General features: G+C 26.2%; 7 protein-coding genes across 14 annotated transcripts; 4 read left to right on the forward strand and 3 right to left on the reverse strand.

The window, feature by feature from the left end:
- The first annotated feature begins 203 nt into the window (after window positions 1-203).
- On the forward strand, window positions 204-8,597 carry LOC103574814 (pre-mRNA-processing-splicing factor 8). The gene is made up of 5 exons (XM_008554351.3): window positions 204-426; window positions 567-1,372; window positions 1,653-1,991; window positions 2,250-8,110; window positions 8,183-8,597. The coding sequence occupies exons 2-5, from the start codon at window positions 600-602 to the stop codon at window positions 8,335-8,337; spliced, it is 7,128 nt and encodes a 2,375-aa protein (XP_008552573.1). The 5' UTR covers window positions 204-426; window positions 567-599; the 3' UTR covers window positions 8,338-8,597.
- Window positions 8,598-8,600: 3 nt separating this feature from the next.
- Window positions 8,601-14,793, reverse strand: LOC103574815 (G-protein coupled receptor Mth2). Of its 2 annotated transcripts, XM_008554352.3 has the most exons (6): window positions 12,373-13,109; window positions 11,602-12,292; window positions 10,441-10,519; window positions 9,358-9,542; window positions 9,055-9,220; window positions 8,601-8,975 (listed from the first exon to the last, which is right to left on the reverse strand). In XM_008554352.3, the coding sequence occupies exons 1-6, from the start codon at window positions 12,520-12,522 to the stop codon at window positions 8,612-8,614; spliced, it is 1,635 nt and encodes a 544-aa protein (XP_008552574.1). In that variant the 5' UTR covers window positions 12,523-13,109; the 3' UTR covers window positions 8,601-8,611. The 2 variants fall into 2 exon arrangements, with proteins under 2 accessions (XP_008552574.1, XP_053592814.1); XM_053736839.1 differs by lacking the exons at window positions 11,602-12,292; window positions 12,373-13,109 and adding an exon at window positions 13,723-14,793.
- A 655-nt stretch (window positions 14,794-15,448) lies between these two features.
- On the forward strand, window positions 15,449-16,252 carry LOC103574817 (mediator of RNA polymerase II transcription subunit 9). Its single transcript, XM_008554355.2, has 4 exons — window positions 15,449-15,554; window positions 15,644-15,772; window positions 15,839-15,944; window positions 16,024-16,252. Exons 2-4 carry the CDS (start codon window positions 15,669-15,671, stop codon window positions 16,162-16,164), a joined length of 351 nt encoding a protein of 116 aa, XP_008552577.1. The 5' UTR covers window positions 15,449-15,554; window positions 15,644-15,668; the 3' UTR covers window positions 16,165-16,252.
- A 572-nt stretch (window positions 16,253-16,824) lies between these two features.
- On the reverse strand, window positions 16,825-20,493 carry LOC103574823 (GTP-binding protein 1). Its single transcript, XM_053736840.1, has 9 exons — window positions 20,132-20,493; window positions 19,315-19,723; window positions 19,141-19,252; window positions 18,692-19,051; window positions 18,476-18,628; window positions 18,140-18,389; window positions 17,926-18,070; window positions 17,250-17,852; window positions 16,825-17,154 (listed from the first exon to the last, which is right to left on the reverse strand). Exons 2-9 carry the CDS (start codon window positions 19,408-19,410, stop codon window positions 16,957-16,959), a joined length of 1,917 nt encoding a protein of 638 aa, XP_053592815.1. The 5' UTR covers window positions 19,411-19,723; window positions 20,132-20,493; the 3' UTR covers window positions 16,825-16,956.
- LOC103574822 (josephin-2) lies at window positions 19,796-22,152 on the forward strand. 2 transcript variants are annotated; one of them, XM_008554369.3, is made up of 4 exons: window positions 19,796-19,967; window positions 20,937-21,038; window positions 21,115-21,329; window positions 21,424-22,152. In XM_008554369.3, exons 2-4 carry the CDS (start codon window positions 20,946-20,948, stop codon window positions 21,899-21,901), a joined length of 786 nt encoding a protein of 261 aa, XP_008552591.1. In that variant the 5' UTR covers window positions 19,796-19,967; window positions 20,937-20,945; the 3' UTR covers window positions 21,902-22,152. The 2 variants fall into 2 exon arrangements, with proteins under 2 accessions (XP_008552591.1, XP_008552589.1); XM_008554367.3 differs by lacking the exon at window positions 19,796-19,967 and adding an exon at window positions 20,576-20,662.
- Window positions 21,295-24,975, reverse strand: LOC103574820 (probable cytosolic Fe-S cluster assembly factor AGAP009023). 6 transcript variants are annotated; one of them, XM_053736847.1, is made up of 6 exons: window positions 24,115-24,296; window positions 23,965-24,054; window positions 23,220-23,901; window positions 22,761-23,141; window positions 22,428-22,665; window positions 21,295-21,371 (listed from the first exon to the last, which is right to left on the reverse strand). In XM_053736847.1, coding segments are annotated over exons 1-6 (1,461 nt in total). In that variant the 5' UTR covers window positions 24,184-24,296; the 3' UTR covers window positions 21,295-21,370. The 6 variants fall into 6 exon arrangements, with proteins under 6 accessions (XP_053592822.1, XP_053592817.1, XP_053592816.1 ...); XM_053736842.1 differs by lacking the exon at window positions 21,295-21,371 and adding an exon at window positions 24,888-24,975 and having other exon boundaries at window positions 22,372-22,665; window positions 24,115-24,211; XM_053736841.1 differs by lacking the exon at window positions 21,295-21,371 and adding an exon at window positions 24,397-24,486 and having other exon boundaries at window positions 22,372-22,665; window positions 24,115-24,211.
- Window positions 24,494-25,323, forward strand: LOC103574819 (dynein axonemal light chain 4). The gene is made up of 3 exons (XM_014445327.2): window positions 24,494-24,553; window positions 24,639-24,790; window positions 24,890-25,323. Exons 2-3 carry the CDS (start codon window positions 24,731-24,733, stop codon window positions 25,136-25,138), a joined length of 309 nt encoding a protein of 102 aa, XP_014300813.1. The 5' UTR covers window positions 24,494-24,553; window positions 24,639-24,730; the 3' UTR covers window positions 25,139-25,323.
- The last annotated feature ends 92 nt before the right edge of the window (window positions 25,324-25,415 follow it).

The following is a 25,415-nucleotide window of genomic DNA, read 5'->3' on the forward strand; positions in this document are numbered from 1 at the left end:
TTTATTTTATTTTATTTTTTTTTTTTTTTTAATTTACTTTCGTTGTTGGGATTTGAGTAATAAACATTTCCGCCGGTTTTATTGTTTAGGAGGTTCAAAAATATTTTATATAAAATAACAATGCTACCACCAGGCGGCTGTTTGTTTTACTACTCTCGGCGTCTCGGTCAGTCTCGGGGCTCTCGGGGGCTACAGTTTTAATATTGGTAGTTTGTCTTGTATTTTTATAGTCGTGTCCGATTCAACATCCAACAAACAGTATAAGTATATCTATATCTATATATATATATATATTCCTGAGCATTCTTCAAAATGTCTGCTGTGAAACGTTTTGCATCGTGTTCAATTATTATTGATCAATCTACGGATTATTAAATTAATAATATACATTAATTTCATCTATTTATTTATTTTTTTTTTATATTTGTAAGTATTATTATTCACTAAAAAAATGAACAGTAAAAATATTTGATAATTAATGTAAAACCTAACCAAAATAATTATCGGCATTTTTTATTTAGTTAAGTATTGAATATAATTATATATATATTTTTTTAAAATTACAGATAGAAAAAAAGTAAAGAAAAGAGTAAAATAAAATGTCGATACCACCGTATTTATTGGGTCCAAATCCATGGGCCACAATGCTAGCACAGCAGCAAGCTCATGCTCAATTGGCGGCTGCCCAAGCTCACGCTCAAGCTGCGGCTCATGCCCAAGCTGCACATCATGTTCATGTTCAAGCAATGGCTGCTGGTCCACCACTTCCACAAATGCCTAAACAACCAGAAATATTATCTGAAGAAAAATTACAAGATAAAGCACAAAAATGGCAACAATTACAATCAAAACGTTTTGCTGAAAAACGTAAATTTGGATTTGTTGATGCGCAAAAAGAAGATATGCCGCCGGAGCACATAAGAAAAATAATTCGTGATCATGGAGATATGAGCAGTAGAAAATATCGTCATGACAAACGTGTTTATTTAGGATCATTAAAATACATGCCTCATGCTGTAATGAAACTTTTAGAAAATATGCCAATGCCTTGGGAACAAATAAGAGATGTTAGAGTACTTTATCACATTACTGGAGCTATTACATTTGTTAATGAAATTCCATGGGTAATTGAACCAGTTTATATTGCACAATGGGGTACAATGTGGATTATGATGAGACGTGAAAAACGTGATCGAAGACATTTTAAAAGAATGAGATTTCCACCGTTTGATGATGAAGAACCTCCACTTGATTACGCCGATAATGTCTTAGATGTTGAGCCTTTAGAAGCTATACAAATAGATCTTGATTCAGAAGATGATCAACCTGTTGCCGATTGGTTCTATGAACACAAACCACTTATTGGTACAAAGTAAGTTTATTATTTTTCTATACATAATACATTAAATGATAATAATAATAATAATAATAATGATGACAAGCGTAGGGGTCCTGAAACCAACTGTACATGTGAGTTGGCTACCGTGATGTGTCTCATAGCTTGTTTTTAACAAGGCTGCGAACGTGTCACGGTTGGATTAAACGCTAATCTGAATAAAAATAAAAATAAAAATAAAACAAATATATATTTAATATAATAATAGATAATTATTTTTAAAATTAATTTTTTTTTGTTTTTTGTTAATTTACAGACACATCAATGGCTCGACTTATAGAAAATGGAACTTGACTTTACCTCAAATGGCAACACTTTATCGTCTTGCTAATTCACTGCTTACCGATTTGGTAGATCAGAATTTCTTTTATCTATTTGATCCAAAGTCTTTCTTTACAGCAAAGGCACTTAATATGGCTATTCCTGGAGGTCCAAAGTTCGAGCCTTTAGTTAAAGATTCGAATGCCGCGGACGAAGATTGGAATGAATTCAATGATATAAACAAAATAATTATTCGTCAGCCAATTAGAACCGAGTATCGGATTGCCTTTCCGTATCTTTACAACAATATGCCGCATTTTGTTCATCTTTCATGGTAAATTATTATTATTATTATTTATTTATTTATTTATTTATAATATTACTTCCACACAATATTTTTTCGAGATTTATCATTTAGTTATTAGATGGGTCTTGTTATTTATTGTGTGATATAAAAAATAAGGTTGTTATTATTTGTATCTTTATAAAAGTTGATAGAGAAACAGCTGAGACTACCTGATAAATAATTAAAATTATTAAGTTGTTTTTTTTCTTTTTTTTTTTTTTTTAATTATTTAAAAAATATTTATAGGTATCATGCTCCAAACGTTGTTTATATAAAAACAGAAGATCCTGATTTACCAGCTTTTTATTTTGATCCTCTGATAAATCCAATTTCTCATCGTAATTCATTAAAAACAGTTGAACCACAAATCGAAGATGATGAAGAACTTTTATTAGGTGATGAAATTTTAGCATTGTTACAAGAAATACCATTGTATTCTGATAATACAGCAAATGGTATTGCTTTATTGTGGGCACCACGTCCATTTAATACAAGATCTGGACGTACAAGACGAGCTATTGATATTCCATTAGTTAAATCTTGGTATCGTGAACATTGTCCTCCTGGTCAACCAGTTAAAGTACGTGTTAGTTATCAAAAATTACTTAAATATTTTGTATTAAATGCTTTAAAGCATCGTCATCCAAAACCACAAAAAAAACGTTATTTATTTAGATCATTTAAAGCAACAAAATTTTTTCAAACAACAACAATTGATTGGGTTGAAGCTGGTTTACAAGTATGCCGTCAAGGTTATAATATGCTTAATTTACTTATTCATCGTAAAAATTTAAATTATCTTCATCTTGATTATAATTTTAATTTAAAACCAGTTAAAACATTAACAACAAAAGAAAGAAAAAAATCACGTTTTGGTAATGCATTTCATTTATGCCGTGAAATATTAAGATTAACAAAATTAATAATTGATTCACATGTACAATATCGTCTTAATAATGTTGATGCATTTCAACTTGCTGATGGTTTACAATATATATTTGCTCATGTTGGACAATTAACGGGAATGTATCGTTATAAATATAAATTAATGAGACAAATTCGTATGTGTAAAGATTTAAAACATTTAATATATTATCGTTTTAATACTGGTCCTGTTGGTAAAGGTCCTGGTTGTGGTTTTTGGTCACCAGGATGGCGTGTATGGTTATTTTTTATGCGTGGTATAACACCATTATTAGAACGTTGGTTAGGTAATTTATTATCACGTCAATTTGAAGGACGTCATTCAAAGGGTGTTGCTAAAACAGTAACTAAACAAAGAGTTGAATCACATTTTGATTTAGAATTACGTGCATCTGTAATGCATGATATTGTTGATATGATGCCAGAAGGTATTAAACAAAATAAAGCACGTACAATATTACAACATTTAAGTGAAGCATGGCGTTGTTGGAAAGCAAATATACCATGGAAAGTACCTGGTTTACCAATACCTATTGAAAATATGATATTACGTTATGTTAAAATGAAAGCTGATTGGTGGACAAATACAGCACATTATAATCGTGAAAGAATACGTCGTGGTGCAACTGTTGATAAAACAGTATGTAAAAAAAATCTTGGTAGATTAACAAGATTATATTTAAAAGCTGAACAAGAACGTCAACATAATTATTTAAAAGATGGTCCATATATATCACCAGAAGAAGCTGTTGCAATATATACAACAACAGTACATTGGTTAGAATCACGTCGTTTTGCACCAATACCATTTCCACCATTATCATATAAACATGATACTAAATTATTAATATTAGCATTAGAACGTCTTAAAGAAGCATATAGTGTTAAATCAAGATTAAATCAAAGTCAAAGAGAAGAATTAGGTTTAATTGAACAGGCATATGATAATCCACATGAGGCATTATCACGTATAAAACGTCATTTATTAACACAAAGAGCATTTAAAGAATGTGGTATTGAATTTATGGATTTATATAGTCATTTAATACCAGTATATGATGTTGAACCATTAGAAAAAATAACAGATGCATATTTAGATCAATATTTATGGTATGAAGCTGATAAAAGACGTTTATTTCCACCATGGATAAAACCATCTGATTCTGAACCACCACCATTACTTGTATATAAATGGTGTCAAGGTATTAATAATTTACAAGATGTATGGGATGTTAATGATGGTGAATGTAATGTATTATTAGAATCAAAATTTGAAAAATTATATGAAAAAATTGATTTAACATTATTAAATAGAGTATTACGTTTAATTGTTGATCATAATATTGCTGATTATATGACAGCTAAAAATAATGTTGTTATTAATTATAAAGATATGAATCATACAAATAGTTATGGTATAATACGTGGTTTACAATTTGCATCATTTATATCACAATATTATGGTTTAGTATTAGATTTATTGGTATTAGGTTTACAAAGATCTAGTGAAATGGCTGGACCACCACAAATGCCAAATGATTTTTTAACATATCAAGATATTGAATCTGAAATATCACATCCAATTCGTTTATATTGTCGTTATGTTGATAAAATTCATATATTTTTACGTTTTACATCTGATGAAGCACGTGATTTAATACAACGTTATTTAACAGAACATCCAGATCCAAATAATGAAAATATTGTTGGTTATAATAATAAAAAATGTTGGCCACGTGATGCACGTATGCGTTTAATGAAACATGATGTTAATTTAGGACGTGCTGTATTTTGGGATATTAAAAATCGTTTACCACGTTCAACAACAACAATACAATGGGAAAATAGTTTTGTTAGTGTTTATTCAAAAGATAATCCAAATTTATTATTTAATATGAGTGGTTTTGAATGCCGTATATTACCTAAATGCCGTACAATAAATGATGAATTTAATCATCGTGATGGTGTATGGAATTTACAAAATGAAATAACTAAAGAAAGAACAGCACAATGTTTTTTACGTGTTGATGATGAAAGTTTACAACGTTTTCATAATCGTGTTAGACAAATATTAATGGCATCTGGTTCAACAACATTTACTAAAATAGTTAATAAATGGAATACAGCATTAATTGGTTTAATGACATATTTTCGTGAATCTGTTGTTAATACACAAGAATTATTAGATTTATTAGTTAAATGTGAAAATAAAATTCAAACACGTATTAAAATTGGTTTAAATTCTAAAATGCCATCACGTTTTCCACCAGTTGTATTTTATACACCTAAAGAATTAGGTGGTCTTGGTATGTTATCAATGGGACATGTATTAATACCACAATCTGATTTACGTTGGTCTAAACAAACAGATATTGGTATAACACATTTTCGTTCTGGTATGAGCCATGATGAAGATCAATTAATACCAAATTTATATCGTTATATACAACCATGGGAATCAGAATTTATTGATTCACAGCGTGTATGGGCTGAATATGCATTAAAAAGACAAGAAGCAAATGCACAAAATCGTCGTTTAACATTAGAAGATTTAGAGGATAGTTGGGATCGTGGTATACCAAGAATAAATACATTATTTCAAAAAGATCGTCATACATTAGCATATGATAAAGGTTGGAGAATAAGAACAGAATTTAAACAATATCAAGTATTAAAACAAAATCCATTTTGGTGGACACATCAACGTCATGATGGTAAATTATGGAATTTAAATAATTATCGTACAGATATGATACAATCATTAGGTGGTGTTGAAGGTATATTAGAGCATACATTATTTAAAGGTACATATTTTCCAACATGGGAAGGTTTATTTTGGGAAAAAGCATCTGGTTTTGAAGAATCAATGAAATATAAAAAATTAACAAATGCACAACGTTCTGGTTTAAATCAAATACCAAATCGTCGTTTTACATTATGGTGGTCACCAACAATAAATCGTGCAAATGTATATGTTGGTTTTCAAGTACAATTAGATTTAACAGGTATATTTATGCATGGTAAAATACCAACATTAAAAATATCATTAATACAAATATTTCGTGCTCATTTATGGCAAAAAGTACATGAATCAATTGTTATGGATTTATGTCAAGTATTTGATCAAGAATTAGATGCATTAGAAATTGAAACAGTACAAAAAGAAACAATACATCCACGTAAATCATATAAAATGAATTCATCGTGTGCTGATATATTATTATTTTCAGCATATAAATGGAATGTATCAAGACCATCATTATTAGCTGATACTAAAGATACAATGGATAATACAACAACACAAAAATATTGGATTGATGTACAATTAAGATGGGGTGATTATGATTCACATGATATTGAACGTTATGCACGTGCTAAATTTTTAGATTATACAACAGATAATATGTCAATATATCCATCACCAACTGGTTTATTAATAGCTATTGATTTAGCATATAATTTACATAGTGGTTATGGTAATTGGTTTCCTGGTTGTAAACCATTAATACAACAAGCAATGGCTAAAATAATGAAAGCAAATCCAGCATTATATGTATTACGTGAACGTATTAGAAAAGCATTACAATTATATTCATCAGAACCAACAGAACCATATTTATCATCACAAAATTATGGTGAATTATTTAGTAATCAAATAATATGGTTTGTTGATGATACTAATGTATATCGTGTTACAATACATAAAACATTTGAAGGTAATTTAACAACAAAACCAATAAATGGAGCAATATTTATATTTAATCCACGTACTGGACAATTATTTTTAAAAATAATTCATACATCTGTATGGGCTGGACAAAAACGTCTTGGACAATTAGCTAAATGGAAAACAGCTGAAGAAGTTGCTGCATTAATTCGTTCATTACCTGTTGAAGAACAACCTAAACAAATAATTGTTACAAGAAAAGGTATGTTAGATCCATTAGAAGTACATTTATTAGATTTTCCAAATATTGTTATAAAAGGTTCAGAATTACAATTACCATTTCAAGCATGTTTAAAAGTTGAAAAATTTGGTGATTTAATATTAAAAGCAACAGAACCACAAATGGTATTATTTAATTTATATGATGATTGGTTAAAAACAATATCATCATATACTGCATTTTCACGTCTTATACTTATATTACGTGCATTACATGTTAATACTGAAAGAACAAAAGTTGTACTTAAACCAGATAAAACAACAATAACAGAACCACATCATATATGGCCATCATTAACAGATGATGAATGGATTAAAGTTGAAGTACAATTAAAAGATTTAATATTAGCTGATTATGGTAAAAAAAATAATGTTAATGTTGCATCATTAACACAATCAGAAATACGTGATATAATATTAGGTATGGAAATAAGTGCACCATCAGCACAACGACAACAAATCGCTGAAATAGAAAAACAAACAAAAGAACAATCACAATTAACAGCAACAACAACAAGAACTGTTAATAAACATGGTGATGAAATAATAACAGCAACAACATCTAATTATGAAACACAAACATTTAGTTCTAAAACAGAATGGCGTGTACGTGCTATATCAGCAACTAATTTACATTTAAGAACAAATCATATTTATGTATCATCTGATGATATTAAAGAAACTGGTTATACATATATATTACCTAAAAATATACTCAAAAAATTTGTTACAATATCTGATTTACGTGCACAAATTGCTGGTTATTTATATGGTATTAGTCCACCAGATAATCCACAAGTTAAAGAAATACGTTGTATTGTTATGTCACCACAATGGGGTACACATCAAACAGTACATTTACCAATAACATTACCAAATCATCAATATTTAAAAGAAATGGAACCACTTGGTTGGATACATACACAACCAAATGAATTACCACAATTATCACCACAAGATATATCAACACATGCTAAAATAATGGCTGATAATACAATATGGGATGGTGAAAAAACAATTGTTATAACATGTAGTTTTACACCTGGTTCATGTTCATTAACAGCATATAAATTAACACCTAGTGGATTTGAATGGGGTAAACAAAATACTGATAAAGGTAATAATCCAAAAGGTTATTTACCAAGTCATTATGAAAAAGTTCAAATGTTATTATCAGATAGATTTCTTGGATTTTTTATGGTACCAAGTCAAGGATCATGGAATTACAATTTCATGGGTATGTATAATAATTATTATAAACATTATTTTTTTTTTTTTTTTTTTTTAATTATTTTATTTTATTTTATAGGTGTTAAACATTCACCAAATATGAAATACGAATTACAATTGGCAAATCCAAAAGAATTTTATCATGAAATACATAGACCCGGACACTTTTTAAATTTTTCAAGTTTAGAAGATGGAGATGGTGTAGGAGCTGATCGTGAAGATCATTATGCTTAAAATTTAATTCATTAATTAATTTACGACTTTTTATATATAATCATAACATAATTATTTAAGTACAGTATAAAATCATTATTTTTAAATTAATTAAATATACACTATTAATCTTAATTACAAAGAAAAAAAAAAAAAATTAAAAATTTTTTTTTTTCTATCTAATGACTAGAATATTGTACTGTTATATAAAAAAAAATAATTGTCATAAACATTGTACATAAATTTTTTCAAAAATACATACGATTGATATTTGCATATAATATTTAATTATTATTTAAAAAGCGTCAGTTTGATCATCAGCTATATTTTTTTCAACACTATTAGTACTTTTAAATTTATCTTGTAAAGGAGTCAAAGTAGATGTATTAGTTCGTGTAGACATTGAACTGTGATATCCACTTCGTGTAGAATTACGAGATTGAAAAAATCTTGAATCTTTACAACCAAAACGTTTAAGCAATAAACGTTTTATTTTATCTTTCCACACAAATATTATAAAGATTATCAAACCTTGGAGTGTGTTTGCAATATCAGTCACGTACCAGACATAATCTGGTGCATCTTTACAGAGCCAAGATATTATTTCCATTGACCAATTTATTCCCATTACAATAAATAATTTAAGATATAAATTGAACCTTTAAATAATAATTTAAAACAAATTTTTTTTTTTTTTTTTCAATCATTACAATTTAAAAATAAATAATAAAAATTTACCATTGTTTATTATCATCGTGTCGATGACTGTCAATACCCTTAAGATGGTGGGCGGTTTCTTTTTTATGATTAACTATTTTTATTGCTGTAGATATAAAAAGAATTATGTTGCAAATAACAGTCATCCCCATAGGTCCATAAAAATAAATTGCTTTTGCAGCATCAGCTATAAATATAATAAATAAAATCAATAATTACAACATTTATTTTATTTTATTTATTTAGTATTTTTTTTTTCTATTTTCTACATTAATCTATGCTATTTATCATTTTTAATGGAAGTAAATGAAATAGACAGCTTACTCGTAAACCAACAGCTTTGTTCACCAAATTGCGGTCGGATAAAACTTGACGGGATACTCGGATGAAAATCCATAATCAGACAGATTCCAGTTAAAATGCCGGCGCAACCCCACGCATAGCTTGAATAAATAATGAATTTTTTTCGCTCACGTTGTTTTATACTTCCCTGCAGCGCACGAAATCCTCTGACAGAAAAAAAAAAAAAAAAAAAAAAAATATTAATCAATCATAGCTAGTACAAAAGAAAATTTATAAAAACAGATAACTACTACTATATTTACTATGATGACGGCTACAACAATATACTTGAGAAATTAATGATTTATGATTAAATATTTATTTAACTAATAAATTGAGTAATGATATAGAGGATAATTAAAAAGACAGTAAACTACTTGTAGTAATGCATAGTTAAAATTATCGCGATAATTACCCATTACATGGCATTGCGTGCCTTCCTGGATTTTTGCTTGCAAGTAAACAAAATATTTTTTTTTCTTCTATTTTTCTTATAATATTCATTTCAATAAGTACATAATAACTTGTCAACTTGATTAAATTAAATAATATTTGTCATGATATTTAGGCACCTAAATATATTTATAAATAATTTTCGAGCCCGAGTTGTTTATTTATAATTTAAAAGAGATATGGTTATTTATAATAAATTAAACATTTAACTTTTGTTTATTTTTCTTTTAAATGCATTTAGGTAATTTAATAAAAGATTAAATAATAACAATAGTACAAAAGGTTCATTGTAAATATAAATTAATGTAGACAACTACTTCCAGGAATAATAATAAAAATACATACATACAATGTTTATCATAAATAGTCTTTAGTTAGCTCATGTGTACTAAAGAAATAATTTACCAAGCCGTCCATAAGGAAGAGGAAGTGGTCAATATTATCAAGTTTAACAAGAATTATACTGACCGGTAAACTATATTTATATATATACATATATATTATTCAATTGCATATATTATTTTAATTTACTCATAAATTATTATAATGGGATGAAAAACATATGCGAGAAAAATAAAATTATAAAAAAAAAACGTTGATTTAATTACTTACCCAAAGGTCCACCAGATATCAAAACACATGACATTTAACCAGAAAAAACTCGCCAAAAATGAAAAATGAATAACAAAAGCTGTAAAATAAATAATTTATTATTATTATAAAAATAAAATAGAATATTGATATTTATAAATATAAATTTACCAATAGCAGTGCATAATTTATCATTGATGTAATTATTTGATAATTGTGCAATTGAAAGTATCAAATAAGCAATAAAAAGACAAGTAATATAGTTTATTAAAACACAGCCATGCAAATTTTTTAATTCAGAAATAGTAATATAGACAACTAGTGTAATTAACAAAAAAGGCAGTGATATAATCATTCCAATTGATGCAATTAAATTTTTATTGCTACTGCTGCTGATGATGTTATTATTTTCTTTTATACATAAAACTACACTATATAAATGTTTATCGATATATCCAAAACAATAATCCATATTATTTATTATTTCTCGATATTTTATAAGATAAATTGAAGAATTTATTAAAAATATAAATTGATCGTTTTTATTGTTGTCAGGATTTAGTCGATATTTAAGTCCATCACTACAAGGATCTCGCACAAAAGTGTATAAATATCTATTGCTCCTGGTAATGTTTTTTGACGTTAAATTTAAAAATTTTGTTTCGTTGTTGCTATTATTATTATTATTATTATTATCTACAAACTCGATATTCGTAGAATTAAATAAACGTGGAAAATAAATATTAATGTTTGTTTCTTTTTCCATAAGCGTACATTTACCGTGAATCAATTTATAATTTTGTGGACAACAAAGAGGAATACAAATCATTTTTTTAAAATCACTAGAATTAATAATATCTGTAGTTTTTTCACTACAGTTATTAATTATACTGCAATTTAATGATGTAATTGTAATTAAATAATATAGTAATTCAATAAAAATTATTTTTATATTATAAAACTTCATGATGTTAACTATTTTAATTTTAAAGACATAATGAATTTATTCATATAATATGAATTATAAATGATTAATAACAGCTAGCACTCAGTGATGATAAGTAAATTATCATCATTGTTACCGGATGAAATATAAAAATCATATATTTATGATGAAATAAATACCACCCATTAAATAATGATAAAAAAAAAAAAAAGAAGAAAAAAAAAAAACGTAATTACCAAATGAAATGCAGAGACTCCTGATATTGCTAATAGCACAATCTCCAATCTGGACAACAGCCAGAGTTACATATGCGATAAATAGAGAACCAACGTAGGCCATCAAAGTAATACCATGTATATTTTTTAGCTCCGGAAGTAATGCATAAACTAAAAATGTAACTGCAAAAAATGGTATAGATAAAAGTATTCCTATACGATATGTAAATGGTATTTCTTTATCATACGAGTTTGGAAGACAAACAGCCACAACTGAATAAGTTTCATTTTCTCTTTGAATATTTGCTAAACAATAATCATTAACATTAAGCCAGGCATCTGGAACTCCAAATAATGTATTATTCTGATAAATAGTTCCATTTTCAAGCAAATAAAAAATATCATAATCCGGTGAATCTGGATTTAAAGCGTATAATCCGTTCTCACACGGTATTCCGTATTTTTTTTTTTTAAATATACTCTCCCATTTTTTATCAGATACTTTCAAATCATAAGTATATATTTGTGGAAATTTTAATTCAATATCATTATTATTAACATCTTCGTCTTCAGAAACATTTGTTGAAATTTTAGTAACTTTCAAACAATTTGATTTACTAACAATATAACCAGAAGGACAGCATATTGGAATTATTGATGAATTTATTAATTTATCATTTACAGTTGTTAGTACATTTGAAAAATAATTTATCTGTAGAATAAGTATTTAAAAAACAAAAAATAAATTTATAAATCGAAAAAAAAAAATGATGTGTATAACCAATCGCTTACCTCAACAGTTGACATTGGATTATTATTAGTATTATTATTGTCAAAAGAAATATCATTCATACTATTTGTCACAAATACCGAATAACATGATGATTGTAAAATAGATATAATAATAAAAGCATTTAAAGTAAATAATGATGTAAAGTCCATGACTACGACTAACAACTAACAATAATAAAAAAAAAAAAAAAAAAAAAAAAAAAAACCCGATGATGATCACGACGACGACGACGACGACGACAACCAAGTGTTTCTCTTAACGGTTGATCCACCACTATTCCTGCAGTACTCTGGTACTTGAGAATCCATTAGAAATACAGTTTTCACAGCACGGTTATTGGGGCTACTGGTTTGCTACACACGCGATTACTCAAATAAAAGCAGAAAATAAAATAAAATAAACTAAACTAAACTGAAACAAGGTGGAGTTTGTAATAACTACAACTTGTAGTCTACCTATTTATTCAGACATTCTACTTTTCTCTATACCACAATCTCCCATAATTCTCTATCTCATTCTTAATTCCCTCTCTCCTTTCCCTCTTTCACTCTTCATCACTACACTTAATTTTTATTATTATTATTATTATTATTACGATGGTGATGATAATGAACACGCAGAGCTTGTGACACATCCCAAATGCATTAAAATTCTATACTTACAATATAAATTAATAAAATAATAATCAAAAGTCTGGGGAATTATTAATAAGATTAACGTTACATCTGCTTTAATAAATTACCACATTCAGAGATTAAATAAATATATATATATATATATATAATGTCAGCAAGTATTGGATTACAGTAGTTTTCTTATTGTCAAATATTATGTATATATAAATTTATGAAATTTCACGTGATAAGACACCCATCCATTTGACAAGTTAATTAATTAATTAGTTTATTACTATTTTTGAAACAAAATATGTACGATATTGTCGTCTTTAGCTGTTAAATTCCCTTGACACATGTTTTGATGTGTGTTTCACCCTTATTTACTTTATATACAATATAAAACCTTTACCATAATTATTATTTTTCTTTTTTTTTCGTTTAACATTTAGACTAATGAATTTTGATAAAAAAAAAAAAAAAAAAAAAAAAAAAAAATAGCAAAAATATGTTATTGTAGTTTAGCGCATGCATATCCCTTGATAAAATTTAAATAAATAGTAACGATAAAGATAGAACGGTATATATGTATATATATCGAAGCAAAGTTAAAAATAAACAAGAAGAAGAGAAAGAAAAAAAAAAGATGCAATAATTTATAATATAAACAAATAGAATAAAAAAAAAAAGCTTGTGTTTTATGGTTGATTAATAATGGAGTGATATTTAACTTACCAATGAGGACGCAAAGAAAGTGACCATAATAAATAAGTCGACTAGCAACAAGAAAACTGTATGCACCAAAAATACATCCAACATAGCACATTAGCGTAATACCATATAAATTTCTTAATTCAGGTATAACAGCATAAACGAAAAGTGTTGCTGCAAAAAATGGTATTGAAATCATAACACCGATTGGATGTACAATCGTTTTAATTGGATTATCAAATTCTTGGTCCTCTGATTGAGGTATATGACATACAATAACAATAATATTATTTAAATTTTCATTCCAATCTATACAATATTCGGATTGTGATAATATAATTTCAGTTGTTTTTAAACTACCATTTGAAAATATTATAAATTCATCATCTGTATAACGCTCTGGCTCCAACCGATACATTCCGTATGGACAAATCATATTTTTAATTATTTTAAAATTATTTGACAATCCACTAGTATTTTTTAAATCATTTGATAATTGATTATTAGCAGGAAGAAGATCTGGTATTTTAATATTATTTGTTTCATTTATTTTTATACACTCAGACTTTTCAATAGTTGTTTTTAAAATTTCGTTGTCTTGACAACACTTTCTTATACAAGGATTTTTACTAAATCCTTTTTCGCAAACGCATCCATAAATAATATTCCTATTATTATTAGTATTATTATCTATACGTAAATATTTTTTCGGATAAATAATGTCCTGATGAATAATTGAACCGTTGGGAAGAAATATTAATTCATCAAAAGGTTCTAAAGGTAGAGAAAGTGATTCAGGGCATATTTTACTATTATTATTATTTTCAATAGTTAATGATAATTTAGTAATTGACAAAATAATAATAAACAATATTAATTTAATCATTATGATAATAATAATAATAATAATAATAATAATAATAATAATAATTATCAGATGTATCTGTTTCGAACGCCCGGTATCAACTGATCAAGAGCCGCTAACCACTAGCCGCAGCAACAACTAGCATTACAATTACAATTTCTATTCGAATTTCCTTTACTTGTTGTCTCTTAACTTCTCTGCGCGAAACTCTGCGAAACTGCAGCAGTCTACTCTCCTACCTACACATACAGTCATACACACCATAGACCAGCTACCGGCTACCAGCTACCAGCTAACCAGCTAACCAGCTAAACCAATAAGTACCACCAGCACCGGCATTTACACATACAGACATGTGGAAAATATTGAACGATCCTAAAATATTCAAACGACTATATATCTATATATAGTAGATGTGTAAAGCACAAGCGCAAGCGAGCACGAGAGCACGAGAGCACGAGAGCACGAGAACACGAGACACGCAAACAGTGGTAATTTAAACGTTTTAACGTTTTAGCAACATTTAACTTTACCGTTGACGCACATTACACAGATTAACAAGGAGCAGCACTCGAATCTCTCATCACTGCATTCTCATCATCATCATCATCATCATCATCAAAGCTCTCATCATTAGATTTTATATTTATTTATTATTATTAACGTTATCGCAAGCTTTATTGTTTAAATAAAAAAATACTTATCTCATTATGTCATTATTAATATCGTTATCTAAATTAAATATAATTATTAATAATATTTTATCATCTTATCTGTCGTTAATATATAATTTTCCTGATAAAAAAAAAGGTTGTAATATTTTATATTTTTGATAAAATTGCGGGAAAAAAAAATTATCAGCAACCAATGAAAAGTAATGTGCGCATGATTATATGCGTACTTTGAATGATAATCAGAGTATCAGAGGTTATGTATATAGTTATGTGTTACAATTGAATAAAGAAAAAATTATAAAATAAATCACACAAAGGTGAGAGTATATTTATTGATTACTAAATAATATAAATAGATACTGTATTTATTTAATTTAATATTTTATTTTGTTGATAATAATAATAGTATTATAAATAATTATAATTTTACAATGGAGATTGCTGAGTTATCTGACGACGCAACATCGTGCAATCAGTTTACTGTTGATGACTTGGATATTGAAATTTTACCATTGATATATGAAATAATTCGAAGGTTTGTAATATTTATATTAAATAGTTTAATATATATTTTATTTAAATTTAAATTGTTATAATTCAGTGTAGAAAAAGATCCTTACGACACAACACAAAAAGCTAAAGAATCTCAAGACACGAGTCAAAAAATATTAGAACTTGAAAAAAAATTTGATTCAGTAAGATCACAGGTAAATTTAATAATAAATATTTATTATTATTATTATTATTATTATTATTGTGATTAAATTTATTTTTATTATTCAACAGATAAAACGACTTCCTGGTATAGAATACAGTAAAGAAGAGCAATTGAAAAAATTAGAAACTTTAAGAAAACAATTACGACTGAAACGCGAACTTTTGTTCAAGTATCGTAACATGTGCTCATTTGAAATTCCTAAAAACTAACAGCACTACATTTTTTATTTATATCATTTTACTTGACAATTCATTATTATTAACAACAACAATAATAATAATAATAAATATGTTGCGTTTTTTAATGCGATATTTGATGAATAATGAACAATTAGTACAAAAATTAGCAGACTCTAAACCAATAAGAAAGGCTGCACAATTTGTTGTATATATTTTAAATCGTTCAACCAATGGTACTTACAAAATACCATCTGATCCTAGAGAATTTGCTGTTAAATTGGGAGATATAATGAAAAAATATGCTGGTGATTTCAAAACTCGAATTGAAAATGCTAAAGAGGAACTCAAAAAAAAATAAAATTATTTATTAATGTAGTTTAAAAACTTTAAAATAAAATTTTCTTAAAACATTAAATTAAATATTTGCGTGACTTGATTGAAAATCTTTAAAAGAAAAAAACAAATTTATGTCAAGGTTAATTTACTGGTAGCGTGTCTTTGAATCACTGTACAGTGATTATTAAATTTACATATTCTTTAATCTTATTTATTAAATCATTTTATTTTATCTTTATTAATATGTGTTACAATATTTAGTCAAAAGTATTTTAATAATAATAATAATAATAATAATAATAATAATAATAATAATAATAATAATAATAATAGGTGCCAGAAAAACAACAAACCTTTATAATATACATAATATTTTTTTTTAAGTACGATTTAGAAAATTATATAAGAGTAATAATAATTTTTATTAAGAAATAATTGCAAGGTGATATAATTATTATATTATAATATACATGTATATTTTGTACACTAGTTTTTGATGTTTGAAGCAGGTGGATTTTGCTCAGAAAGAGGTTGAATAGTTGTTGAATTAACGTTATGAGTACGGTTACCCATTCGACCCTTTCCTCTTTTATTTATCGGCCCAGAGATCATTTTTTGTGGTAAATTTTCACGTTTTGAAGCAGCTATTGACTCACTATTATTGTCATTATTGTCTCCTGATGCCTATAAATTTATTATTATTATTATTATTATTATTATTATTATTATTATTATTATTATTATTATTAATATAATGAAAAATAAAAAAATAAAATTACATATGCTGTTGATGTTGATGTAGAACGTGACTGTTGATTATTTTTATTTTGTTGTTTTCCAGTTCTTGAATTATTTGAATGAGAAATACTAGAGTGTGGAATTAATCTTAAAACATTACCAACAGCTTTAGTACGTCCTTCTCTAAAAACCATTCGTTGTCCTGGTTTAATATACTCGGGATGTTTAATAAATCTAAAGTGTACCAAAGCTTTATCGCCTGTTCTTAAACAATCTTGTGACATTGAAAGTATTGAGGCAGTTTGTCTTATACTTCCACAATGAACCATAGCTTGATAACGTGAACTTATTGTTGTTGGATGATGTAACACCAATATTTCCCCTTCAAATTCCCAACAAGCTTGAGGATTTAATGCTGGTGATACCATAACCATTCCTTTTCGTATTTGTGATCGTTTTATTTTTTTCAATGCAAAACTTGCTGTTTGACCACCTCGTACTTCACTTACAGGCATACGTTTACGGTGAATACTCTTTATTGTAATTTGAGTAAAATGACCTAAAGGATCTGGTCCTAATAATAATACATCATTTAATTTAATAACACCTTTTAAAGTTGTACCTGATACAACTGTTCCAACACCCTATAAAAAAAAAATATATAATATAATAATAATAATACATATAATTTATTATATAATATTGATAATAACTCACAGGTACTGAATAGGTATCATCAATTTGATATTCAGCTGGTTCATTGTCGTGGCTAGTAATTCTAGCAGTCAATAAATTTAAAAACATCTTAAGAAGATGTAAATTTTCACCATTTACATTTGATACTTGAAATATCGGACACAGTCTATAATTAAAATATTATTAAAATAATTATTTTATTAATAATAATAATATAAATTAAAAATAAATTAACCTTTCAGAGACAAAATTAGTAGCACTAACTACTACATCATCTGGAGTTTTAACAGTAACGGGTACTTTTCTACAACCTGGTGATTTTAATATACGAATAAGTAGCCTTAAATTTTCTTGTAAAATATTTTGAGGACACATATCAATTTTAGTGACAACTACAAATACAGGTACTGATAATGCAAGAGCTAAACCCAAATGTTCCTTAGTCATTCCAACGATACCTGCATTGGCTCCGACCATAAGCATACCTTTAATAATAATAATAATAATAATAATAATAATAAAAATTAACAGATAAATAATTATTTTGAAATATTTAAATAAATGAATTTACCAAAATCAGGAGCATGCCCAGTCATTCCAAAAACAGTAGTTTTTAAATAACGTTCATGACCAGCAAGATCTATAAATGTTATTACTTTTGATGATTTCTCACAAATTTTAACCCAATCCAGAGATCCATGTTCAGGTTTATTCACAACATTTCCTTAAAATTATAAAAAATTTATTATTATCATCATTTTTACAGTAATAACAAATATTTAATTACCGACACTGTCGAATCCAAGAATATCATTGCCAACTGAACTTGTTCGACCAGATTCAGCCTCGTGCTTGTGACGAAACAATTTTTGTCTTGCAAGACCTCGTCCATTGTCAAGTTCACCGTGTGTCAGAACTCCCAACAATGTCGATTTACCGGCATCAACATTACCTACAACGGCAACTCTTATTTCCAAAAAATCTTGTATATTTAAACGTTTTCGCACGAGATATTGTCCCGTTAGCCCTTGATCAACTTTACTTTGACGTAAAAGTACACAATCAGCTTCTATTGTCGCTGCCAGTGACTGTAGTGTAGCAATTGAAGCTTCATACTCATCAGGTTTCAATCCATCTTCCGATCCATCTAAAAATACATTTTTTTATTATATAATACTAATAATAATAATAATAATAATAATAATAATAATAATAATAATAACAAATTTACAATACCTTCACCAATACCAATATTAAATATCGTTTCACTTCCACCATCATCAACACGTTCTTTTAATCGTTTTAAAAGTAATTCATATTGATGTTCCGATGGACTAACAAGTACATCCTGTTTAAAATATAAATTTATTTAAATATAATGTACAATAATACTCAAACAAATAAAATTACCTTTCCTCTGATACTTGAATAATCAGAAGTAACACTGGGATCATGTTTATTTTCAACAATTTCCATTCTCGAAGGTGAAGCTAAATTAGCTGACATATTGAATTAATAATTTATATGTCTAATAAAGATTACACTTTAATATATTTTGATATAGATTTAAGAAAGAAAAAAAAAACCGCGAAAGAAATTAATTTCAAACAATTATAAGATTCAGCAATTTAATAACTGTAGCATAAATTTTAATCGAAATTTAGTCCGGTAGCATATTGTAAATAAATTAAACATGTGCATTACTGATTTAAAATAAACAATTTAATTATTCATATTATTTATTAATCAATAATTATTAATCAATTAATCAACACATATGTATCCTCTTTGAAAGTATTGGTGAAAAATTTATCATCATCTGCAACAACACAACAACAGGTTATATATATATATATATTTAAATGTATATACAATCGTTATATGATAAAAATAGCGTAGTATTATGATTATAATTAAACATTTAAATGCATAATCGTATTTATTCAATTGTTATCACTCAACATATTTAACTAACAATGTTAATAATAAATTATGATAAAAAAGAAGTAAAGAAAAAAGAATGTTAAATTAAAAGTGAAAAGTGAAAATTATACAAGTGAAAGGTAAGATAAGTAAATACTTGAATAAATATATATGTTAGAATAAATTAGAAATGGTACACGTAATTGTTGTTATTATTGTTATTATTATAATTATTATTATTATTAATATTATTAAAAGTTAATATGATATTAAAATATAAAATTGAAATGAAATGAATAGTTACCAATTATTTCGTCATCATACGGTATTGTACGTTAAATATGCATATGTATATATGTATAACAATGTGTGTATTGGTTTGATTTATGTGGACAAAAACAAAAATATTGATGTATACATATATATAATAATAGAGAATAGCACAACCACCACTGATGCCTTTATCCTTTATTTTTTTTTCTTTTCTTTTCTTTTTCTCTCTGTACTATACTACTTCTGTCAAAACGGTCAAAACGACCAAACTACTTTCATATTATATATACTAGTATATATAGGTATATACTGAAAGAAGACTAGCGTAACGGAAGTACATATGTACCTATAACGCACAATTGCCGAGACCAGGAACTGCTGGGTGCTGGGAGCTGAGAGTGCTCAGAGTGCTGATAGTCTGGGTGGTGTTGAGAGCTGCGAAAAAAGGAGAGAGAATTGTATTACATATACATACATCATTTATGCATTATCCATATACAGTTGGCTACGTTAGCTAAAACCAGCTAAAACACCGTCATTGCAAATTGCAACCGATAAAACAGTATAACAAATATTATTAATATATAAATATTATTTTTCTCTAATTCTCTAATTTGTTTTATCAATGTCCTTCAGCTTCAAGAATATAAATAATATATATATATATATATATTTTTTTTTTCAAGTGACAAGTGATTTTTTATGTGAATAATAATTTTATTTTAACCTAACATATAGACTGTGGGCTGTATTACAAATATATAATAATAAAAACAATAATTATTATTGAATAAAATTTATATAACATTACTAAAAGTTAGTTAAAATTAATGTAGATTATTGTTATGGTGAGAACAGTAGAAGAAGAAGAAGAGGAAGACGAAGAAGAAGAAGAAAAAAAATCGGAGATGACAGGAGTTATATATCATGAAAGACAGGTATTGTTTTGTTTTTGTTTTTATTATATTAGATTTTAGTAAAATTAATTAATGACATATCTGAATAATTGTTTAGGTAAAGGAGATGTGCGCTTTACATGCACTTAATAATTTATTCCAAGAGAGAGGATTTAGTAAACAAGAGCTTGATCAAATATGTTATGGATTAAGTCCAGATGTGTGGATTAATCCTCATAAATCATTACTTGGTCTTGGAAATTATGATATTAATGTTATTATGGCAGCTTTGCAAAAAAAAGGCTATGAAGCTATTTGGTTTGATAAACGCAGGTTAATTTTTAATCACTATCTATTATCAGATTATCACCATATCTATAATAATAATAATAATAAATACATTACATATTGTTATTATTTATTTCAGAGATTTAAATAGCCTTAATTTAAATAATATTGATGGATTTATTCTTAATGTTCCAACAGAATATAAATTTGGATTTGTATTTTTACCATTAAAAAAACGTCATTGGATAGCTTTGCGTAAAATAAAAGGTGCCTTTTATAATCTTGATTCAAAGCTTGATTCACCGGTATTAATTGGTAAAAATAATGAATTAATAGCATATCTTAAGGACCAAATACTGAGTAAAGAAAAAGAATTATTTATTGTTGTTGAACGAGAAATTGCCAATAATCAAGATTGGTTAATTAAATTAAACGTTAATAATATTAATTCTCATTCTCATTCTCTTAAATTTATTGAAAATAATGATAATGGTGAAAATAAAAAATATTCTCATAAAGATAACAACGATGAAAATAACGATCGGTATACTAAAGAATCTGATAATACTATTAATTTTAATATTGATAATAAAATTGAATTTAAAAATAATGACTAAAGTTAAATATAATAAAATAATAGTACTTACAAGGTTTAAGGATATAAAAAACCAATCATATTATTTTATTTATTTTTAAAAAAATTTTTTTTATTATTCAAATATGCAACGTTTCATCAGCATTTGATTATTTGAATAATAAAGAAAAATACATAACATAATGATATAACTGATTTTTGATATTCTGAAACCTTGTAATATCATTTTATATTGGACCTGAAATTAATAATGCAAGTGTTATGTATATTGATATAATACTTACATGGTATCTGTCATTATTTTTAAAAATTTAACAATAAATATAATGAACTAATTCTGTGTAAATAAACATTAATAAGTATTTATATATTTATTTTTAAGTTTAAAAAAATTTAATTACTTATTATTAATTTAAAAAGCTTTAATTATTATTTGTTATCTATGTATAAATATTTTTGTTTCATTAATAAATAATATTACAATATTGTAAGTATTATTTTTTATTTTTTATTTAAATTATATATACAAAATAATGAAATTATTTTACCATTTTATAGTCAAGGCAATATTTGTTTTTTCAATTTCATGATATTGCGTATGAACAAGTGCTAAAGTTTTATCGGATTCTTCACCATCTAACCACGAATCGTATAATTTTTTAACTAATAAATTAGTTTCAGGATTTATCTCTGGGAGTTTACGATATTGAGATTCTAAAACAGATACCAATTGACGAGATGGTAAACCATTTTGAGGTCTTATTTGTGCTCCACCATTTAAACATCCTAAAATTTTAAAAAAAATTTATTTACAATTAAAAATGAATAAAATGTAGGAAAAAAAAAAAAAAAAAAAAAAAAAAAAAAAAGTAATGATTAACCTGCAGGACAAGCCATTATTTCCACATAGTGATATAAACATTTATCTCTTTTTAATTTTTGTACAAGATTTTGAATATTTCGAAATCCATTAGCGATAGCAAATCGTAATAAAACTTTACCATCTTTTTCTAAAATGGCTTCTTTAAAATCGGGATTTTTTAAATCTTTAAATTGTAATTTAACATCTGTCATTTGAAATAAATTTTTGGCAGCATATTTAAATATAAATTCAGCATATCCACCAGATCCACTACCTGAATGACTAAAAATATGTTTTGATTTGTTAAAACAATTAATTTCACCAAAAGGTAAATCTATTTTATTTGCTTCAAAATCATTTAATTTTTTATTTTCCTGTTCCAACATTTGTTCCAATTCAACTAGAATAAAATTAATTAATTAATTAATTAAAAAAAAAAAAAAAAAAAAAAAAAAAAATATTTATTATTTTTACTCACTCGAAGTTATTACACAGTCAACATCTCGTGAATTAATTGATTTATTTAAAAAATCATCTCTGTATGCCTCCAATTTTTTGTCATAGCACGGCATTAATGTTACATGATATATATTTTCAGGAGATATTTTTTTTAATTGTGATAAATGATATTTAACAAGTGATCCCATTATTTGTTGTGGTGATTTAGTATTACTGATATAAGGTAATATAAAATTACCATGAGTTTTTTCAGCATAACAAATCCAACCTGGGCATGATGAAGCAAGCATAGGTATTTCTTTTTCTTTTCCTTTTTCTTTGTTATTTAAATTTTTTTGATAATTATTGTATCGTTTAATAAATTCTTTTCCACTTTCAAGTAAAGCTAAATCATCAGCTACAGTCATATCAAGAATAATATCTGCTCCAAGTTTTCTAAAGTATCCAGAAAGTCTTAAAGCAGTATCCTCAGGCTCTAAATTATATCTCTCAGCAAGTGACAAAATAGGTTGGACTGATAAACTTACAACAATTAGTTGTATTGAAATTCCTTGTTGATTTTTTTTATCTTTAAAAATACGATAAAGCTCTTGTTGATTTTGTTGAGATACCAGGACACTTTCAGCTGAAGTAATACATCCACTGCATGCTAGACAATCAGCTAAAGTTATTTCAACTTTTTCTAATTTTTCACTTTCTTTCTGATGAATAAATAATAAAAAATAATAAATCATAATTAATCAATTAATAAATATATCCATTACCTTATTTATTTCTACATAATCTTTTGATTGTATTTTTATTTTAGCACCAGTATCATATCGTTTTTTATATTCTACAGGTTTTACACATTCCTAATAAAATAAATAATAAATTATTCTAACCTATTTTTTATTTTTTATATTTCCTCTCACCTGTGAAGGTGTTATAAAATCATCTAGATTTGTTATTTGAAGAGCTCCACTAAATCGAGATTCAGCCATTATTTTTAATTAATATTAAGTATCGATTCTAAAAAAAAAGAAAAAAAAAAATTAAATAATATTATATATGGAGATGGAGGGTTATACCGATATGAATAACGACTCAGAGCAATTCAGACCATACAGAGTTATTATCGTATAGCGTATTATAGATATAGATAATATGTGTGTGTATAACAATAATGTTTGTTCTCTTTCTCTTTTACCACCCACCCTTAAATGTCGCAACCCAATCGCAACCACTCGGAACGCGCCATCCTATTAAATCTTTGTTGTGAATCATAGATTTTGAACAGAGTAATGTTTAGCAGCAATAGCAGATAGCAGGGTGTGGACCTGAACGACGTAGACGACCTGGACCAACTTCTTTGTAATATATAATAATGTGCAATAATAAATTGTTATCAATAAATATTTAAAAAAAGTTATTTACTCTTACGTTAATAATTTTTCAGTTATCGATTATACAAAAATAATAATAATAATAATAATAATTTAAATAAATTTTGCTAGTTTAATAATTAAAATATTAAAACTAATTATTAATATGACAGAAGTTAAAAAAGACGATGTTGTTAAAATTCTTCACACATACCCTTTTTGTCGAGTAAGTTACAAAAATTATAAATTTTATTATTTAAAATATAGAACAATATTAATCGATCTTGTGATAAATATTAATAAATTTATAAATTTATAATTACAGAAATGTGATATGTCGGATGAAATGAAACAAGAAGTTATGGAACTCTGCGTTACAGCTGCTGAAAAATATGCAGATAATTATGAAAGTGTTTCAAAAATGATTAAAGAGACAATGGACAGAAAGTTTGGGGCGTCTTGGCATACTGTAGTTGGAGAGGGATACGGATTTGAAATTACCTATCAACTAAAACATTTACTTTACATGTATTGTGCTGGTAATTTAGCTATTTGCATATGGAAATCAGCTTAATATTGTTATGTGATAATTGATAATATTAAACCAAAGATAATAATAATAATAATAATAATAATGATTATTATCATTATTATATGATGATGAGTACACAATCTGTATTAATTAAACATCCAAGGATTCTTTTTTTTTTAATAATAATTGTAATAGTTGTTAATTAATTAAATTCAAAATTACCTCAATATGTACAAATAAATAACAAAAATGCAATTTATTAATATAATATAAACATAAATATAAATATATTTATCACTAATAAAGTATTTATAAATAA

Source organism: Microplitis demolitor, chromosome 2 (genome assembly GCF_026212275.2).
Source record: "Microplitis demolitor isolate Queensland-Clemson2020A chromosome 2, iyMicDemo2.1a, whole genome shotgun sequence".
Taxonomy (NCBI): Eukaryota; Metazoa; Arthropoda; class Insecta; order Hymenoptera; family Braconidae; genus Microplitis; species Microplitis demolitor.

Coding starts and splice junctions, on each gene's coding strand:
- LOC103574823 (XM_053736840.1), bottom strand. CDS start 19,410: ATGTCAGCTAATTTAGCTTCACCTTCGAGAATGGAAATTGTTGAAAAT. Junction 18,629..18,691: donor TCTTGGATTCGACAGTGTCG/GTAATTAAATAT, acceptor TATAATTTTAAG/GAAATGTTGTGAATAAACCT. Junction 17,853..17,925: donor ATGATACCTATTCAGTACCT/GTGAGTTATTAT, acceptor TTTTTTTTATAG/GGTGTTGGAACAGTTGTATC.
- LOC103574822 (XM_008554369.3), top strand. CDS start 20,946: ATGGTGAGAACAGTAGAAGAAGAAGAAGAGGAAGACGAAGAAGAAGAA. Junction 21,039..21,114: donor TTATATATCATGAAAGACAG/GTATTGTTTTGT, acceptor ATAATTGTTTAG/GTAAAGGAGATGTGCGCTTT. Junction 21,330..21,423: donor ATTTGGTTTGATAAACGCAG/GTTAATTTTTAA, acceptor TATTTATTTCAG/AGATTTAAATAGCCTTAATT.
- LOC103574820 (XM_053736842.1), bottom strand. CDS start 24,183: ATGGCTGAATCTCGATTTAGTGGAGCTCTTCAAATAACAAATCTAGAT. Junction 23,142..23,219: donor TGACTGTGTAATAACTTCGA/GTGAGTAAAAAT, acceptor ATTTTATTCTAG/TTGAATTGGAACAAATGTTG. Junction 22,666..22,760: donor AATAATGGCTTGTCCTGCAG/GTTAATCATTAC, acceptor TTAAAATTTTAG/GATGTTTAAATGGTGGAGCA.
- LOC103574815 (XM_053736839.1), bottom strand. CDS start 14,584: ATGATTAAATTAATATTGTTTATTATTATTTTGTCAATTACTAAATTA. Junction 9,221..9,357: donor ACAAAGCTGTTGGTTTACGA/GTAAGCTGTCTA, acceptor TTATATTTATAG/CTGATGCTGCAAAAGCAATT. Junction 8,976..9,054: donor CACGATGATAATAAACAATG/GTAAATTTTTAT, acceptor TATTATTTAAAG/GTTCAATTTATATCTTAAAT.
- LOC103574817 (XM_008554355.2), top strand. CDS start 15,669: ATGGAGATTGCTGAGTTATCTGACGACGCAACATCGTGCAATCAGTTT. Junction 15,773..15,838: donor ATATATGAAATAATTCGAAG/GTTTGTAATATT, acceptor GTTATAATTCAG/TGTAGAAAAAGATCCTTACG. Junction 15,945..16,023: donor TTGATTCAGTAAGATCACAG/GTAAATTTAATA, acceptor ATTATTCAACAG/ATAAAACGACTTCCTGGTAT.
- LOC103574819 (XM_014445327.2), top strand. CDS start 24,731: ATGACAGAAGTTAAAAAAGACGATGTTGTTAAAATTCTTCACACATAC. Junction 24,791..24,889: donor ACACATACCCTTTTTGTCGA/GTAAGTTACAAA, acceptor TTATAATTACAG/AAATGTGATATGTCGGATGA.
- LOC103574814 (XM_008554351.3), top strand. CDS start 600: ATGTCGATACCACCGTATTTATTGGGTCCAAATCCATGGGCCACAATG. Junction 1,373..1,652: donor AAACCACTTATTGGTACAAA/GTAAGTTTATTA, acceptor GTTAATTTACAG/ACACATCAATGGCTCGACTT. Junction 8,111..8,182: donor ATGGAATTACAATTTCATGG/GTATGTATAATA, acceptor TTTATTTTATAG/GTGTTAAACATTCACCAAAT.